The 16,844-nt window shown below is 45.3% G+C and overlaps 1 protein-coding gene and 2 non-coding genes across 3 annotated transcripts; 1 reads left to right on the top strand and 2 right to left on the bottom strand.

Moving 5' to 3' along the window:
• Positions 1–1,555: 1,555 nt before the first annotated feature.
• Trnam-cau lies at positions 1,556–1,628 on the top strand. Its single transcript has one exon. It is a non-coding gene; the product is annotated as a tRNA-Met (tRNA).
• Positions 1,629–4,442: 2,814 nt separating this feature from the next.
• Positions 4,443–4,516, bottom strand: Trnat-cgu. Its single transcript has one exon. It is a non-coding gene; the product is annotated as a tRNA-Thr (tRNA).
• Positions 4,517–8,283: 3,767 nt separating this feature from the next.
• Gpx6 (glutathione peroxidase 6) lies at positions 8,284–15,514 on the bottom strand. The gene is made up of 5 exons (XM_021215873.2): positions 15,428–15,514; positions 13,957–14,110; positions 10,510–10,627; positions 9,948–10,047; positions 8,284–8,734 (listed from the first exon to the last, which is right to left on the bottom strand). The coding sequence occupies exons 1-5, from the start codon at positions 15,512–15,514 to the stop codon at positions 8,528–8,530; spliced, it is 666 nt and encodes a 221-aa protein (XP_021071532.1). The 3' UTR covers positions 8,284–8,527.
• Between the last annotated feature and the right edge of the window lie 1,330 nt (positions 15,515–16,844).

The raw sequence follows: 16,844 nt of genomic DNA, 5'->3' as shown, positions 1-16,844 counted from the left end.
GGGGCGGGGAGGAGCTGCACTCTGCCAACTGAACTGTGCCCCATCCAGTTGTCCCCTTTGTATTCAGTCCCGGACCCTAGAGCATGGAAGAGTCTCCCGTATTCAAGGTTGGCTTTCCCACCTCACATGTTTGTGTGTGTGTGTGTGTGTGTGTGTACAAAAATATTCCGCTTTTAGTAAACCCTGAATTGAAAGTTGTCATCACCATAGCATACTTAGCCACTGTACTTTTACAAATTCTCTACTATTACATACTGATGCCGTGTGGATTATTGTGCGATGCTTGCGATGCTATTGCTAGAGAGGCATGAACAAATGCCTTCTCGCTTGATAGGGAATGGACATAAAGGTAAGAATAACCCTGACGTCCAACTTGGTGAACCAATGAGTTTTACTCAGTTTCCTTAGGAAGACAAATGAGGTGTTACTTATGGGGCTACACTACAACAACCCATCTCAGCATGGGTGACAGCCCAGGAAAGCTGGGAACCAGTAAGTAGCATGCTATACAATTCACAAAAAACTCAACAGATTAGAGACTATCTTAGGCAGCTCAGCTAGTCTGAGCCCCTTCAGGGCATCTTGGCTAATCTCTGTGTATGGGTAGGAGGGGCGCAGAGATGCGCGCTGCTCTTTGGGGAGTACCTGAGTCCCACAACCTGTGGAAGCTAAGCACATCCCTCCAAAAGCCTGGCTGCAAAGATCACAACCAACTACAGCTGGAGCGTGAGATTTGGGGTTTGGAGAAAGAGAGCCCCCTGTTTTTTTAACCTGGTTAAGCTCTCTAGCACTTTCCTCACAGTGAAGCAGAGATGATAAAACGTACCAACACTTTTTATAACAGTTTTATTTCTTAAATTCCAGAACTTGGGAGGCTGAAGCCAGAGTATACGGAGATCCAGGATAGGTTAGGCTACAGAGTGAAACCCTATCTCAAAACAAAACCCCCAAATGCAAAAGATTTCATTTCTAGAAAATATGTATAAACGAGAGTTTTCTACTGACCGCAAAGTTCACTGTCCTTATTTGTGTCTCTTATTAGTATTTCCTGACAACTTATTTGTGACCAGTGGTGCCCTAGATGATATTGTGGGGTATCATGTCATTCTGCGGTCTACAGCACTTTTAAGTAACTTACACAAGAAAACTACGAATTATTTTCCCCTGGCTATCCCATCTCGTCTTTATTACTGTTTTGGAGCCTGAACCGGTAGAGGGCGCTCAGGTCCTGCGGTTAGGGAACAGTCTTGGTTGCGGCTCCTGCGGTTTCCGCCTCCACTGCCCTCTTAAAAGTTCTTGCTCACGAACTGCCTTTGATGCACAGGAGCAAACCAGATTTCAGTGTTTTAATTGGACTTAGGATTTTGACGGGCTGCATCGCAACTGTCGGTGGTCTCCTGCAGCTCGGGGTGGCGTGGTGGACATGGCACACCGCTCTTTTGATTTCTATTGTGGGGAAGGTGGTGGTGAAAAGAACAATTTAACTTCAAAAAAAGATTACCGAAATATGAAAAAAATTACGATCAATAGTTTTACCGAAAGCGCTGAACCCAGTGCCTTCTTAGCGCAGTAGGCAGCGCGTCAGTCTCATAATCTGAAGGTCCTGAGTTCGAACCTCAGAGAGGGCAAATGCTTTTGCGAGCCTGATAAATAGTTTCAAACTTTTAGTTTTATCAAAGGACATCTTGATTCAGACAGTTGTCGTACACCATGAGTGTAATGAGGCCGTAGCCCTTGGAGATCTTTCTCCTTTTGCTTTAGTACCTCTTTACAAGACGGTTTCTTAAATGCCTATCACAATGCATTACAGAAAGCTAAAACTGTACCTAATATCATAAAGCTGTCAGTTACCTAGTGACGCTCTAGAAAACTGACACAAATCTAGAGGTTTCAAATAGTTCAGATGTGGTATCTTGTCCTCCTGAGGTCAAAACCTCTGCTGGGGTAAGTCTCACGTCTCTGGGGACTTGGGGTTTGATCCATGGTCAATTGACCAGGAATTGCAGACTCAGATGTCTACCAGAAGGTGGCGGAGTTTGAGAAAATAAATCACATAACCCTTTACAGGGCTTCTATCTGTAGCCAACCAGAGGATTAACAGATTCAGAATACCCTTAAACTTCTTTCACTATTGGATTGAGTTGCTAGGAGTCTTATAGTTCTTTCAAATTTAAGACATTTAAGAGTAAATCCCATTAAAGAGGGTATAGTGGTACATGCCTGTAATCCCTGCATTCGAGAAACTGAGGAAGGATTGACGCAAGTTACAGGCTGAGACCTTGTCTCAACCAGCCTGATAGACCTAGCTACCCACTATATAGTTCTGTTTATTTCACTGCCACAGATGTGGGCTATAGGAAACCAAAGTGGCTCTACATCACGACATAGCCATGACAAGTCCAAAGAAACGTCTACATTATGCCCTAGGAAAATTTTGTTTCTGAGGGCATCTGAGGACCAGCTGTCAATTCAGTGACACTATAACAAATGAATAGGCCTGCCTTGATAACCTACTCCTGGATGATCAATAGATTCATTCTGGGAGGACAAACAACTAGATATATTCCACTACCAACACATGGGCGCAGACATACAGGCCTTAAAAAACGGCACACAATCTGCCTTTGACTGTGGTGGAGAATGCAAAGGTTGTTATTATTGATTGTTTGGGGGTGAGGGGTAAGCTAGGGTTGCTCTAGGTAACCCAGGCTGTCTTCAAATAAGTCTCCTCTCTCTGCCTCTCAAGTGCAGAGACTACAGGCACCAGTGAGCCACCTTGTCAGGCTTCAAACGTTACTGTGAGAGCCACTCAAAACCAACAGGGTTTATTAAGCTTAGGAGTCCAAGTAATGATGGCTAGCCAACAGCTCTCAATGATCTTTTGACAGAATAGGGAAGTCTGTCTTTTGACCAGTACCTCCACTCTGTGCACAAAACAGTCTTTGCTCAACAGTCAACAGGTCACAACCATTTAGTGAGCTTTTACAGAAACCAAGCTTAGGATTGTAAAACACTGCACAGACGCGCACGTCTCTTAAGAATGGAACGGCTGTTCTCAGGCACATAGCCATCAAAAGCAGAAGACCTCCATCTCCACTACTCCATGAGAGGGCAGACTCCTAATGAGTGGTCACCAGCTGCTAATAAACACAGCTAGCCTACCTAATCTGCTCACGCTTTAAAATAAATAATAAATAAATAAAGCCTGTAGTTTTTTAATTTCTCTGACTCTGAGCCCCAATCCTCCCTCAGTGACACATTTCAGCAGGGAGACTCTGGTTTTTATTTGTGCCTGTTCTATCGGGACCCCCTTGGAGAAGCTTGATCTGAAACAGTGACCCCCCCCATACTTGTCCCCAGAACTCACATGATGAGAGAATTGACTCCCACAAGTTGTCCTCTGACCTCCATATGTCCACATATTTGCACACACATGCGCGCGCGCGCGCGCGCGCACACACACACACACACACACACACTAAATGTATAAAAAAAAATTAAGAACACTTGCCAGTGGTTTTATTTGACAGGATACTCTCTCAGTTCTTGCCCCACCTCGTACATAGCCCATATTCTTTCTTCAGTTCATCCCTCTGCCCCAGACTTCATCAGCAACTGACAGTTACTCTGTACATATTCATGTTTGTGTATATGCCGCTCCTCCACTGGCATGCAAGGCTCCCCAGCGTTTTCCGTTAGCTCTGTTCACAGGTATAGCTCCTCTTTGGAAAGACACCTACCACATAAAAGGCAAACAGTTTCTGTTGGTTGAGTTAGTGGATGAGACAATCCGAGGTGAGGCATGAACCTTTTATAAAGCACTCGGTGGACTCAGCTGGCTTGGATGCTCGGCACAGTTTTCCAAGGCGCTTTTTCCCCGCCATGTCTCAATATCCTTTTCTCTGGGCATACTTGGGTCTAAGAAATATTAGCTTCCAGTCTATGATCTGTAACGCTTTCTGAACATTTCCTTAAGAAGAGGTAACTGAGGTGTTCTTCCTAGTGTCCTCTTGACAATGTGAAAGACAGAGCTGGAGGTGTAATTTGGTGGTCAACTGCCTGCCTAGCACGCGGAAGCCCGGAAGTTCCTCTCCTACAACATAAAAAGGGAGGGGATGATTGGATGGAGTACCCCCACCTCTCCCTCCAAACGTTTAGTTTTTCTTCACAGTGGCTGATTGCGCTGGGGATGTTTAGGGTCTGGATCGATCATGCATATCTATGATTTTAGCTGCCCCTAAAGCTTACTACAGTTTAATGTAAATTTATGAAAAGTGATTAGGGTCCTGTCCGTGAGTTATTCTTTGGCCAAGTTTTGAATCTGGTTTATCTCCATAAAAACTGTGTTGTTTTAAAAAGTGTGAGGACCATGCCAGGTTACAGTCTTGTAAATGCAACTTTATATAACAATTGCGCTTCTACTAGTAAGATTTGAAAACAGAAGGCCCCACTGGGAGTCGAACCCAGGATCTCCTGTTTACGAGACAGGCGCTTTAACCAGCTAAGCCACGGAGCCACGCCATGGCAGGTGAGAAAGACAGATGAATCTATCCCACTTTACTTCTGCTTGGTGAGGGGGGGAAAAGTTAGTTTACATTATCTAATGATGCCCGGCTTTGGTTTGTTTGGTTTTTTTAGATATTTTAATTTTGTTGTTGTTGTTGTTTTTTAGTTGTTTTTCTTTTTCTTTTTCTTTTTTTCTTTTTTTTTTTTTTTTTACAGAGAAGCAGCGGTTGAGAAAAGATGCCGCGTTTTCTCTGATCAGATTGAAGACAACACACACGAGGAGAGTCGGGGTCAGATATTTTTCTGTTATCACAAGAACGGGCATTTAAGGGAGAAAAATCTGACTATGGAATAACTAACAAAGACCATCCACGGCAAAGTAGATAAATGTGTAGGTGCGGCGCGTATGTGAGCTCCCGTGTGCTGTGAAAACCTTTGGCTGGGGAGTTGCATACAAAGTAAACCGCTATATGTAGCTCGCTCGCTTGCCAGATTTGCTGGCGACTGGGCAGGCGTAAAGGCGATCTTCAGCTACAGGTATCTGCAGGGTGATAACCTCTTTGAATCTCTTCAGACGGATTCCAAGAACCATAAAGACGTGCTCACTCGGATAATCTGGAGAGGGGTTTGGGAGAGGCTGGAGCCTACACCCTGGACCCTGGGGGATCGAATGGCTTCGTTCTTTCGGAGTAGAAGTGGGGGGCTGGGCTTCAGCCCCGAAGCTGACAGTGCTTTAGGCTGGGGAAGCTGTGGAGAGTCCCCGCAGAAGACTGGTATGAGGGGTGGGGAGACCTTTGTCTTCTAGCTGAGGTGGTGGTACACATGCAATGCCAACACGGGGAAGGCTGAGACAGAAGGACTGCCTTAAGTCTGAAGCTAACCTTGTTTACATAGTTCTGTTTTAAAAATAAAGAAACCCCAGAACAGAACTTTCTGCCACAGACTTCAAAATGCAACAGGGAAACTGGGAATTTCCAGGGATTAAGTGGGCTTATTGTCCCAGAACCTGGTTCTTCCAGTAAGGACCCTCATTAAAGATTTTGTGACCCACACTCTTCGAGGATGCTAACTTCCCATTAGATTGTTTGCAGGGTAACCACAGCTTATCTGATTACACGATGGGTTGTGGGGACTTTTGGCTTAAGGAAATTTCTCCAGCAGTAATACTTGTGGTGATAACTAGGAGATAATATTAATATTCAGAGTACTGCAACAAGCTGGAGTGCCTAAGACACATCTAACCCTTTCTAGAAGGCGTTGCGCATAATTTTACTTGATAACTAAGATCAGTCATAGGAATTGGGTGAGGAGAGAAATGGAAAACAAAAAGGTTGGTTCCCTCTATAAAGACTTTTTACAATATTACCATTATTGTTGTTATCATTTGGCCACATACCCCCAACCTACATTCACATCTCACAAAGCAAGGACATGTTTGTTTCTGCTTCCCCTGGCTTTGGCGATCTTAAGGTTTGGACATGACATGTCCATTCGGACTCAAGTGTTTGAACACTTGATCCCCAGCTGATGGTGGCTTTCAGGGAGGGTGTGGTACCTTCAGGATGTAGGGTCACTGCAAGGCAGGCCTTATGGGGTATAGCCTGTCCTGCTGAGCTCTCTGAAATTACCTCACACTTCTTGCTGAAATACCACCAAGCTGTCAGAAGGATAATCAACCATGAACCAAAGAAAATCCCTTCCTCCCTTAAATTGCTTTTGTATTTGGCCACGTTGGCAAGAGAAATGACTAATGTAGGTGTACGGGCTGGTTTTATGTCAACTTGACACAAGCTGGAGTTATCACAGAGATAGAAGGAGCTTCAGGTGAGGAAAGGCCTCCATGAGATAGATCCAGCTGTAAGGCATTTTCTCCATTAGTGATCAAGGTAGGGAGGGCCCATTGTGGGTGGTGCCATCCTTGGTCTGGTAGTTTTGGGTTCTATGAGAGAGCAAGCTGAGCAAGCCAGTAAGTAACATCCCTCCATGGCCTCTGCATCAGCTCCTGCTTCCTGAACTGCTTGAGTTCCAGTCCTGACTTCCTTTGGTGATGAACAGCAGTATGGAAGTGTAAACTGAATAAACCCTTTCCTCCCCAACTTGCTTCTTGGTCATGATGTTTTGTGCAGGAATAGAAACCCTAAGACAGTAGGTTCCTCAGAATGGCGTTTATTTTCTTCTGATCAGAGGCATCGTATCTGTATTTTTCAGACTAGCAGCAGAATTGAGCCCTCCCAGATTCTCAGGCACACTGTGGGCTTGGGGGGGGGGGGCTGGAAGGTGAGAGAGTGCAGGCTCTATTGCTGAAGAGTTTCAGGGAGCCTCCAAGCCCAATGAGTCAAGTGTCTCAAATTCCTACGCTCAGATGTTGTAACATTAGCCGCTGCAAGCACCAAAAGACTTGACCACCCATAACTCAAAAGCTGTAACACTAGCTGTAGGGCTCCGGTACCTAAGGCTTGGGAGCTGTAGCTGGTACTCATTGCTGCCACCACCAGCTCCAGATAAACACCAAAGATTACAACAATTGCTCCTACGTGCAGACTGTCAGCAAGCAAATCCAGAGTAATAAGCCCCCGCCCCCGTCTAAACACTTGGAGCAGGAGGTCTCTACATTGTCAGGCTCACAGCCATAACCCCATAGTCCTCTATCCTTGGAGCTATGACAGGCCCTAGAGCCTGTCACTAGAAGTAGCCCTGTGACACTCAAGGATAAGAACTACAGACTCCAGAAGAGCTCCTTCCCCTACGCTCTATCAATCAAAGTCCCAGCTGACCGTTACCAGCAGTACTTCCCGTAGGACTGTGGCTCCTCTGATCAAGATCAAGATCAGGTTTTGTTGCTTTTTGACATAATGCTCTATGTTTATGTGCTTTCAGATTTTAATGATACGTATGAATTAATTTGAGAGAGAGAGAGAGAGAGAGAGAGAGAGAGAGAGAGAGAGAGAGAGAGAGAGTCAGAGTCTTTTAGAAGCAAGAAGTCCTCTTTTGGCTTATAAGGCTTAGGTAAATGATCAGAATGGAGGCATGGAGAGTCTGGCTCTAAAATTCCAGGAACTGAGCCTCACTGCAGTACCTATAATTCTAACTACTTGAAATGCTGGAACGGAGGACTGGAAACTCAAGGCCAGCCTAGGCTACATACATAGGTCTGTGCTTTAGGTCTGAGCAGCAATGTGTCTACAGTACACCCTGCTAAAAACAGTGCCAAGGAAGACTTTTGAACACTTCCTGAGAAAGTCAGAATGTTGATAATGTAAGCATGGAGGTCAAGAAAGCACACAATATGTACTGAAAAACATCACTCAGAGTCCAGCTGCAGTGGGTTCTTTTGTTTATTAGATTATTATTATTATTATTATTATTACTAGAGACAGCGATAATAGGAATGAAATTTAAGGTTGGAAGAACTCTGGGTGAGAGCAAACCACATCATTTAGTGAAGGGCATCTGTAGCCAGGTGCCGTGACCTGAATGCACAAACAGAAAGGCACTCAGGAAGAGGAACCTTGGGACCCTGGTGGAAATGCCCTCTCTTCACATGAGGTGAGGTTTCTGCTCTCAGCCTTCAAAATTCCCTAAGAAAACTACAGGGTAGTGTGGTACCAAAGGGCTAAACAGAAGAAGAACTTGACAGAGCATGCCCAGCTTGGGAGGAGAAGGGGCTGGGACCCAGAGGATCTGGCCACCCATCCCCATTTCTTTTAACCCACCAGTGCTGTGAATGATAGATTAGGATCTTTGTAGATCACTTTTTAGATATATGGGATTGTCTGGATCATCAGTGCCAAAAAATATGACTTTCTTTTGAACTGGATTAGGAAAACTAGACATATCAGAGTTAGATATCTGGGTGGATAGTTTGTCTTTGACTTAATTTTCAATGCATGCCTGCCACAAATAAAAGTTTATCCCGAGCGGTTTGCACATGCATTGGTGGGGACACAGGCAGTGCTGCAGGCTTTGGTCATAAGGAGGCTGGTGACAGAGTGGAGCAAAGACACGATTTGTAAAGCCTGTCCTACTGGGTGCGGGTTTGGTTTAGGTACTCCATGATGTCTGACTGGACATCTCTGACAGGAGTGTGGTGGAACCAGCGTATGACAGGGACTCCATCGGGTCCCACCAGGAACTTCTCAAAGTTCCAGCGGATGTCATGAACCTTCATGGGATCCCAGAAGAGATGTTCTGGAGAGCCAATAAGCTCAGAGGTGGGAGGACAGGAGTTCTGGAGCAGAGACAGGAAAAACGGAAAGATGATCTCATTTCTGCGTCTATGCTGTCTGTTGTCCAGTCTCCTCTGCCCACCACTGTACGTCTTACTGCTTTAAACTCTTCCCATGCTTCTGGCCCATCCCAGACTCATCAGTATTGCTATTAGTACTCCAAGGCCACTCTAACCAGGTTAGAGGGTGACAGTGAAAAGCACCCCACTTTCCCGCCTCTCCTCTAGGCTCTTGCTTTCATCAAGATGTTTCAGTAAAAGAATAACTTCGGTCTGGCATTGTGGCACATGCATTTAATCCCAGCACTTGGGAGGCAGAGCAGGTGGTTCTTCAAACTCAAGGTCAGCCCATGAAAAAATATAACTACATATATATTTATATTTATATAACATATATTTATATATGTGTATTTTTTTTCCAAGAGATTTCAGGCATAAGCCACCACACCACACAGGACTTTTAAATACTGCACAGCTCTGTATGGATAATATCACTGTTTTGTTTGTTTTGAGCTAGGGCCTCGTTCCATAGCTGTGATTGATCTGGAAAGGACTATTTAGACTAAACCTAGAACTTAGAGCCATCCTCCTGCTTCTGCATCCCGGGTACTGGCAGTATAGGTATGAGCCATCATGTTTTGGCATGGTCATTTTCTGTGCTACAAAAAACAGCCCATGTGGTGCCTTAACTTGCTATTGAAATAAAGAATTGCCTTTTATATACAGTAAGTTGCTCTTTTGTTCCAATTTACTGTGGATGGGTGAAGAGATCCACAGGGACAGCTGGGTTCTGCAAACCATTCTCCTGGGACAAGTGACTAAGTGACCGGTATGGAGAAGGGCCTTCTGGTGACTGTGATTGTCCTACTTTGTGATTCTTATCCTTTGGAGTCTCTCCTATCCTTGGCTCTGTTAGCTCCTGACTTTAAAATAGATCCTCCAGGTAAGAGACTAACGTACTAATAAGGGTTAACTTATATTTCACAGTTCCTTGAATAAAGTAGGGATTTGATTAATGATTATTAAATAAACAAATCATTAGCACTCAACAGCACAGGTTAGCCTATGCCAGAGCTATCGTGTGTGTTTCCTCTGCCTGAAGCTAATGCCTCCTTTCCATGAACTTATTCCCTTCTATTAATCCTAGCTCGTCCTCCATACCAGCCCTGTTGCTGCATAGCCAGGGAATTCTGTCTGGCCAGGCTTGCACACTCACCTTTAGGAAAGAAAAAACCTTTTGTTCATTGTCTCCATTCACATCCCCCTTCTCAAAGAGCTGGAAATTGGGGACATAGCCACCGCCCGGACGCACATACCTGCAGTGAAACAAGGTGTTCTCAAGAGAATCCAAATTAAATCAAGGAGGAGTAGGAATGGCTACCAGAGGTCCTCACAGAGGGACAGAAAGGACGGTAGAAAGAAGATGAAGAGAAGTCTCTGGGCTCAAGATTCCAAGCAGGGGGTTTTGTGGAACTGAGAATTCCAGAACATTAGAAAGGGAATATTTTGAGTTCAGATTTCCAGGTGCAACACCATTTCCTTTGTTTTTTCCTTTCCCCTGAATGTCTTTTCCTTACATCTTCCCTATTCTCACCCTCAACAAAGCCAAGTGTGGGAAGAGTGCTTGGGCTTTTCCAAGAGGCCTAGATGGAATTCAAGGTGTCATGGTGACATTCTTCAGCCCATTGTTCTATCACCTTCCCTAGAAGATTCCAGAATGGGAAGGTATCCAGGCAGATGAGGAAAGGGCATCTCTGGGGCCCCCACACAGCACTCACTTGAGTCCAAGGAGGATTTCGGAGTTCTTTCCAGGTTCTTGTTTTCCAAACTGGTTGCACGGAAAGCCCAGAACAGTGACATTGAACGGCTTCAGCTCCTCCTGCAATGTGTTCAGCTCTGTAGGTAGAGGATGAACAGCATGGCAGACTTCCTACTCAGGACTCAAGATGTGCGGACCCTCTTGTCACATGACCACACTGAGGACTATGAAGAGCTGCAGACTTTAAGTAGGCAGAGCCAATCACGAGGACACAGAGCTCCGGGAGCTCATCTCCATGGCTATGGGTTTTGCAGCACAGGGTTTCCCAAATAACTGCTCTTCACCTTGCACACAGAGCTTACTTAAAGCAAACGGACACAGACTAGGCTTATGGAAAGTAAGGCAAAGGCAAACAAAATGAATGTGCTCCCTCCTGCCCCCACACCAAGTCTCCTGATGGCGCCTCTGACGCTCCTGCCGCTTTCCCAGAAGACTCCCGGCTGTTGCATGTTAGAAGTGATAGAAACAGAAAATCATGGTGGTGCTTAGCTCTAACCCTAGCAAGTGGGAGACAGAGGCAGGGGCATGGCCATAAGTTGTAGGTCCGCCTGATCAATATAGTAAGGTTTAAGCCAACTAAGTCTATATAGAGAGATGGTGTTTTAAAAAAATAACAAAATAAAAACAAACAAACAAAAAATGCCATGAAGCCTGGTTGCATAGCATTCACCACCCTGAGGCCTCACATTTTCAACTGTTCCTCATAGATCAAGAGCCTCTTAGCTTCGTGCTCGCCCAAGCCACTCTTCCGTCTTCAGTTATTTTCAGTTTAGAGTTACGCCTCAGAAGTAGACAGTGAGCTCATTCAGTCTCAGCTCCGCTAGCTGGGGTCTCCACTAAGAACTTCTTCCCAGATAGTGTCATCAAGTTTCCATATATTTCTTGCATATTTTATATGAAAATATATGTTTAATAATGTTATATGAAACACTATAACATTAATGAGATTTAATGTTATAATAACGTTATATGAACGTTATATCTTTGAAACAGTGTTTCATGTATGACTAGGATGGCTTACAACTCACTGTGGAACCTTTAACTTCTGACCCTCTGGCTTCCACCTTCCCAGTGCTGGGTTAGAGATCTGCATCACATATTAGCCTGAGAAGACCACATGCTCGGCACTGTGCAAGCCTTGCAGTGGGGCATGTGGGGGTGGGTATGGGTGTGCGTGGGTGTGGCATTTTAATATAACTGCAGCTAAGCCCAGCATCATCCTCTAAATGATAACTTCAAAATGCCAAAATTAGATGACACCTGAGTCCTAGATGAGACATTGCACTACACAAACGTAAATAGTATTTAGAAAGGAGAAATTGCTGAAATTTGTAATTCCTACAGTTCCATTAAAACAAATTGATAGAGTGTAATAAGGTTCACAGGCGTTACCCCAGCATCTGGGAGGCAGAGGCAGGAGGATCATGACTTTGAAAGTGAGCTCTTATCTCAAAAACTGTTTCTGAACGGGGCCTGCTACTTTTCCTTAGTCAAATATATAACAATGTCAATATGTAGAATTTGTGAAGACTTGTTCCGCATTACTTTGGTCCATTTCCCTGTGGCATTTGAGTCAGTAAACTTCTGAAGTTATCTTGGACATTCTGAAAACAGCAAAATTTTTGGTTTTTTGTTTGTTTATTATATGTAAGTACACTGTAGCTGTCTTCAGACACTCTAGAAGAGGGAATCAGATCTCGTTACGGATGGTTGTGAGCCACCATGTGGTGGCTGGGATTTGGACTCAGGACCTTCAGAAGAGCAGTCGGGTGCTCTTACTCGCTGAGCCATCTCACCAGCCCCCTGAAAACAGCAAAGTTTTTAGCACGTCAAAAAAATATATCGATCTCTTGTATAATTCAGGTAGAAATTTATATGACCTTATTTGGATCAATAATACTATAAAATTCTTCTATGATGGACACAACAGGGAGATGGAACATCCCCCTGTATTTATCACTAGCTCCAAAGAGCCTTCACGCCAGTTACGGCTGCTGGGGTAAAAACTTCCTTCCCCTCTGCTCTGTCCTTTGGGGCACCTCCTGAAACAGAGGCTCTGTCTTCTTTCCTGTCGCTGCTGCTGCTGGTGGTGGTGGAAGTTTCGTGGTGTGTATGTGTGTGTGTGTGGCTGTATGTGTGAGTGCATACACATGCATGTGTGTGTGCGTGTGATGTCCATGTGTGGAGACCAACGGTTGCTAATGCTTCCCTCTATTGATTCCCACCTTATTTTTTCTATTTATGATAGAGATGATATATTTCGAGATCTAATCTCTTGGTTAGACTGACTGGCCAGACAGACCCAGGAATCCAACTGCCTCCTCTCCTCTTGTCTCCCAGTCCTAGGCTTACAGGCATGTGCCTCTACCGGGTTTGGACTGTTGTAGGATCTAGAGAACAGAATGCAGGTCTTCATATGTTTTCAGGAAGCCCTTTATGCTCCAAGCCATCTCCCTAGCCTCCTGGTGTGTTTGTTTTTGTTTTGATACAGGGCTTTAAGATGTAGTCCAATGGTTGAGATCTAATGTCAGCTCCTTCTGCCTCCAGTTCACAAGGGCTGAGATGACAGATTTGTGCACTGCTATACAATGCTGAGGACCAAACCCAGGGCTTTGTGTGTGCTAGGTCAGTGCTCTGCCAACTAAGCCATATCTCCAGCCACATAATCTGTGCCATGACTCCCATTCCCACTGTCGGCTTATGCAAACCAATCTCCACTGTGGCCTAGGAGTCACAGGGAGGATTTGGTATTCTATCAACACTACAGAATGTCAACATCACTGTACACAACCATTGCCAACCATGACAAATCAAGACTGCTCCACAGTCACGTCAAAACACACACACACACACACACACACACAGTGTCTACACCACAAAATGACCACATGTCACCCTGCCGATATAAATGGCTGCTGCTTTACCAGTTACAGCTTCAGCCTTTCTGTTTCTCTCACCATACAGGTACGATTTCTAAAGACAACTAGTCACATCATTGTCCCCTTCTTCATTTCCTGACAGCTCTTAATCCAGAGCAGCAGTCTAGTTCCTTAAATCCTTCCCACAGTTCCTGACACCAGCTTGCATGGCTTGAGCGTTTTTCTATCCCTTTCTGAGAGGCTTACTCGTTCTCTGTGGTTGCTGGGCAACAATGCCCACTTGTTCACAGATGTGTTCTTAATGGTGCTCCGACACATCTTGGGGAAAGCCTTGGAGCTCAAGCATGGAGATAGTTCTGGCATAAATGTGGCAGAATGGGAAGAGTTAGGCTTCCCATTCATTCCCAGCTCATAGAGTCATTGTGCTTCCTCATCCCTCAGTCCCAGCAACATGGAATCCTCCTCCAGTCACAGTATGGTGATGTGGCAAGCTATTGCTGACAGAGAGTTGAAATTTGAGTTCTTACCAGGGTACGTAGCTGTCAGGCCACAGAAGGATGCCACGTTGACAAAGAGGATGTGCTTTCCTGCATACTGCTGGAACTGGACAAACTCCCCACCATCTAAGGTGTTGGCTCCATACTCATAGACGGTGCCAGTCACCCCTTTGTTGCAATCCACCTGTAATAAAACACAAGTACTGATAGGCGGTAACCCTCAACACCTGTCAGCAGTTTCAAAGCGCTTGAACATTTTTCATGTGATATCTTAAAATTCTAAGAACTGAAAATTTTCAATTTGATGAATTCCACACCCAAACAGGCATCAGTGGTAAATAGACCTGGGTACTCATAGATGGTGCCCTCTCAGGGGAACTGTGACCTCACTTGATAGCCGATAACCCATGACTTTATAGCTACCAGTCAGTATTTTACATGTACTCTTACCCTTCACATGCCCAGAAAAAGAGGTCAAAGCTCAAAGGTCAGGCTTAAGCATCATGAGAGCATCTTGGAAATGCTTGGGCTTCCAAGAAGACATACTGGATCAAAAGCTCTAGAAGGGGGACCCAACCACCAGCGTGTTCTGTTGAGCTAAGGTCTGGGAATCTCTGTGCTCTGTGATGAGACCATCCCTTACCTTTTACAGAAGGGAGCTGCAGTTGGAAAAAGATGTGTATGTAGCTTAAAGCCACAAGTGAGGTTAAGGTTTTCAACCTGTTTCAGTTGTGACGCCAGTGTGGTGACTGTCCAGCTCCTTGGAGCAGCACCAAGATCTGAGGAGAAGCCCTTATACGGTGCTGAACCCTGTCTTCACCTCCCATATCCCTCCACCCCTACCCTCTGAATTCAGTCTCTGGGTCTTAGCAGTCACTAAAAAAAGTAGTCCTCTTTCCCTAAGCCCCGGGCGCTTGGATCCCAGTCCAGTGCCCACTTCTCTATTCATTCCTTCTGGGTTTGGTTCAACTGGTCTGAGAACATTCAGCCTCCCTCCCAACTCTCTTGCTATTTAACCACTGTTTCCTAGGACCCATGGGGCTGCTCCAAGTTACAGATCAGCATGGAATAGAGCAGGTACTGGCTTGTCAGCCGGCCATCAAACCGGGGGGGCGGGGGACTGGCAAAAGCAGATGGGGACTTGTTCAAAGATCTACTAGGTGCTGAGAAGCAGAGAAGATGCAGGGAAAACACAATAAAGCACAATGCACAGAGGTAGGAGAGCTGCCGTAGCATCAGAGGCAGAAGTCTGCAAAGGGAGGCCGTTAGGCAGCTCTCTCCCTTCAAGAACAGGAGAGATCCCTGAAACTGTTTGAAATCAGTTTAGGTCCACTGGTGGGGGTGGGGGAGTCAGCAGTGTGTGTGTGTGTGTGTGTGTGTGTGTGTGTGCTTCTGTGTGACATTTTGGGCAGGAGAAACACACACACACACACACTCTCTCTCTCTCTCTCTCTCTCTCTCTCTCTCTCTCTCTCTCTCTCTCTCTCTCTCGTACTCTTACCTTGGATTTTTGTGGATTCAGAGTCTCCTGGGCTAAGGCAGCCATAAACAATGAGAAAAGACAGGAGCCCCTCAATTTCTGGGCCATGGTTGTACAAAGAACACTGGGTGAGTCTTGAACCTCAGAAACTCTGATCCCTTTTGAGTATCTCCAGCAGGCACCAGTTTGAAGATGCACAGCCAATCACAGCGCTGCTCTCACTCTCCACCCCCTCTCCTTTCTCTTCCCCCCCCACCCTTGCTCTCCTGATCCAGGAGACACACGTGGGTAAGCACATGCTCTGACGGGTGAAGGTGACTTGAAGGTGGATGCTCTTCCTGTCTGTAACCTGAGATGCTGGGCCTCCCTCTTCCAGCAACTCCAGTAACTCAAGCCACTGAATTACAACCTACTTTTCCACAAAATATTCATGAGATTTGCATGCAAACTAACATTTGAAAAGCATTGACCCAGGGTGTCAACAGTGATGCCAGGCCAAGAGACACTGGTACCACAGCTTGAGAAACACTCTTCCCCCTAGGAGCCAGTACTCAGGTAAGGGCAGATCTTTGCCTATGCCCCAGAACAGAATTTGAAGACCCGACAGAGCAAGGCAGTTTGTGAGTTTATCGGGTACTTAGACAAAGAGATCTACAGGAAAAGACAGTGCACACGCCTAAGACACAGCTGTGCCTGCTGCTGTGTTTCCTAGGCCAGTTCTCGGGAGCTTCTAACTTACAGCAAGACTAAGTGATGCTCAAAAGTTAAGTAAGATTTAAAAGTTAAAAATACACGTTCTGGTTTAGTCTGTAAAGATTTATATGTTAATTTAGCATTTTGTATATGCTGTGTGAGCATGCATGCACAAGTCTGTGGGGCTGGTTCTCTTCTACCTTCCATGGGCTCCAGAGAGGAAACACAGGTCGACAGGCTTATAAGGCTAACTAATCTGTGCAAACAGAATTATCTTGCCACCCACGTTTGATTTTTTTTTTTAAGGCAAGGTTTTATGTCTAGAAGAAGACCCCAGTCTGTCTTCTAATTGATTATGTAGCTGTGATGACCCTGAATGCCTGTTCTTCACATCTAGGTTAATAGAGATATTTGCCATCACATCCGGTGTTCTGTGACATTGAGTGTTAAACTTGGGTCTCCCAGTATACTAAGGGAGTGTCTACAAACTGAGCATCACACACTCCCAGCCTTGTTGTTTTAGGACTCCTATTGCTGTAACTGAAGCAACTTGGGGAGGAAAGGCTTTATTCGACTTATACTCTCACATCATTGTTCACTGAAGGAAGCCGGAAGAGAAACTCAAACAGGATAGGAAGCTGGAGGCAGGAGCTGATGCAGAAGCCATGGAGGGCTTGCTAGCTCACTCCTCATGCCTTGCTTAGCTTGCTTTCTTATAGAATTCAGGATAACCAGCCAAGGGATG

Source organism: Mus pahari, chromosome 16 (assembly GCF_900095145.1).
Source record: "Mus pahari chromosome 16, PAHARI_EIJ_v1.1, whole genome shotgun sequence".
Lineage (NCBI taxonomy): Eukaryota > Metazoa > Chordata > Mammalia > Rodentia > Muridae > Mus > Mus pahari.
This window is presented reverse-complemented; position numbering and strand designations above follow the sequence as displayed.

What these genes read in the sequence shown, in the direction of transcription:
- Gpx6 (XM_021215873.2), bottom strand. Translation starts at nt 15,514, where the DNA reads ATGGCCCAGAAATTGAGGGGCTCCTGTCTTTTCTCATTGTTTATGGCT. An exon ending in TGAATCCACAAAAATCCAAG is followed by an intron (nt 14,111 to 15,427) that starts GTAAGAGTACGA and finishes GTTTTATTACAG; the next exon opens with GTGGATTGCAACAAAGGGGT. An exon ending in CCTGACAGCTACGTACCCTG is followed by an intron (nt 10,628 to 13,956) that starts GTAAGAACTCAA and finishes CTCTACCTACAG; the next exon opens with AGCTGAACACATTGCAGGAG.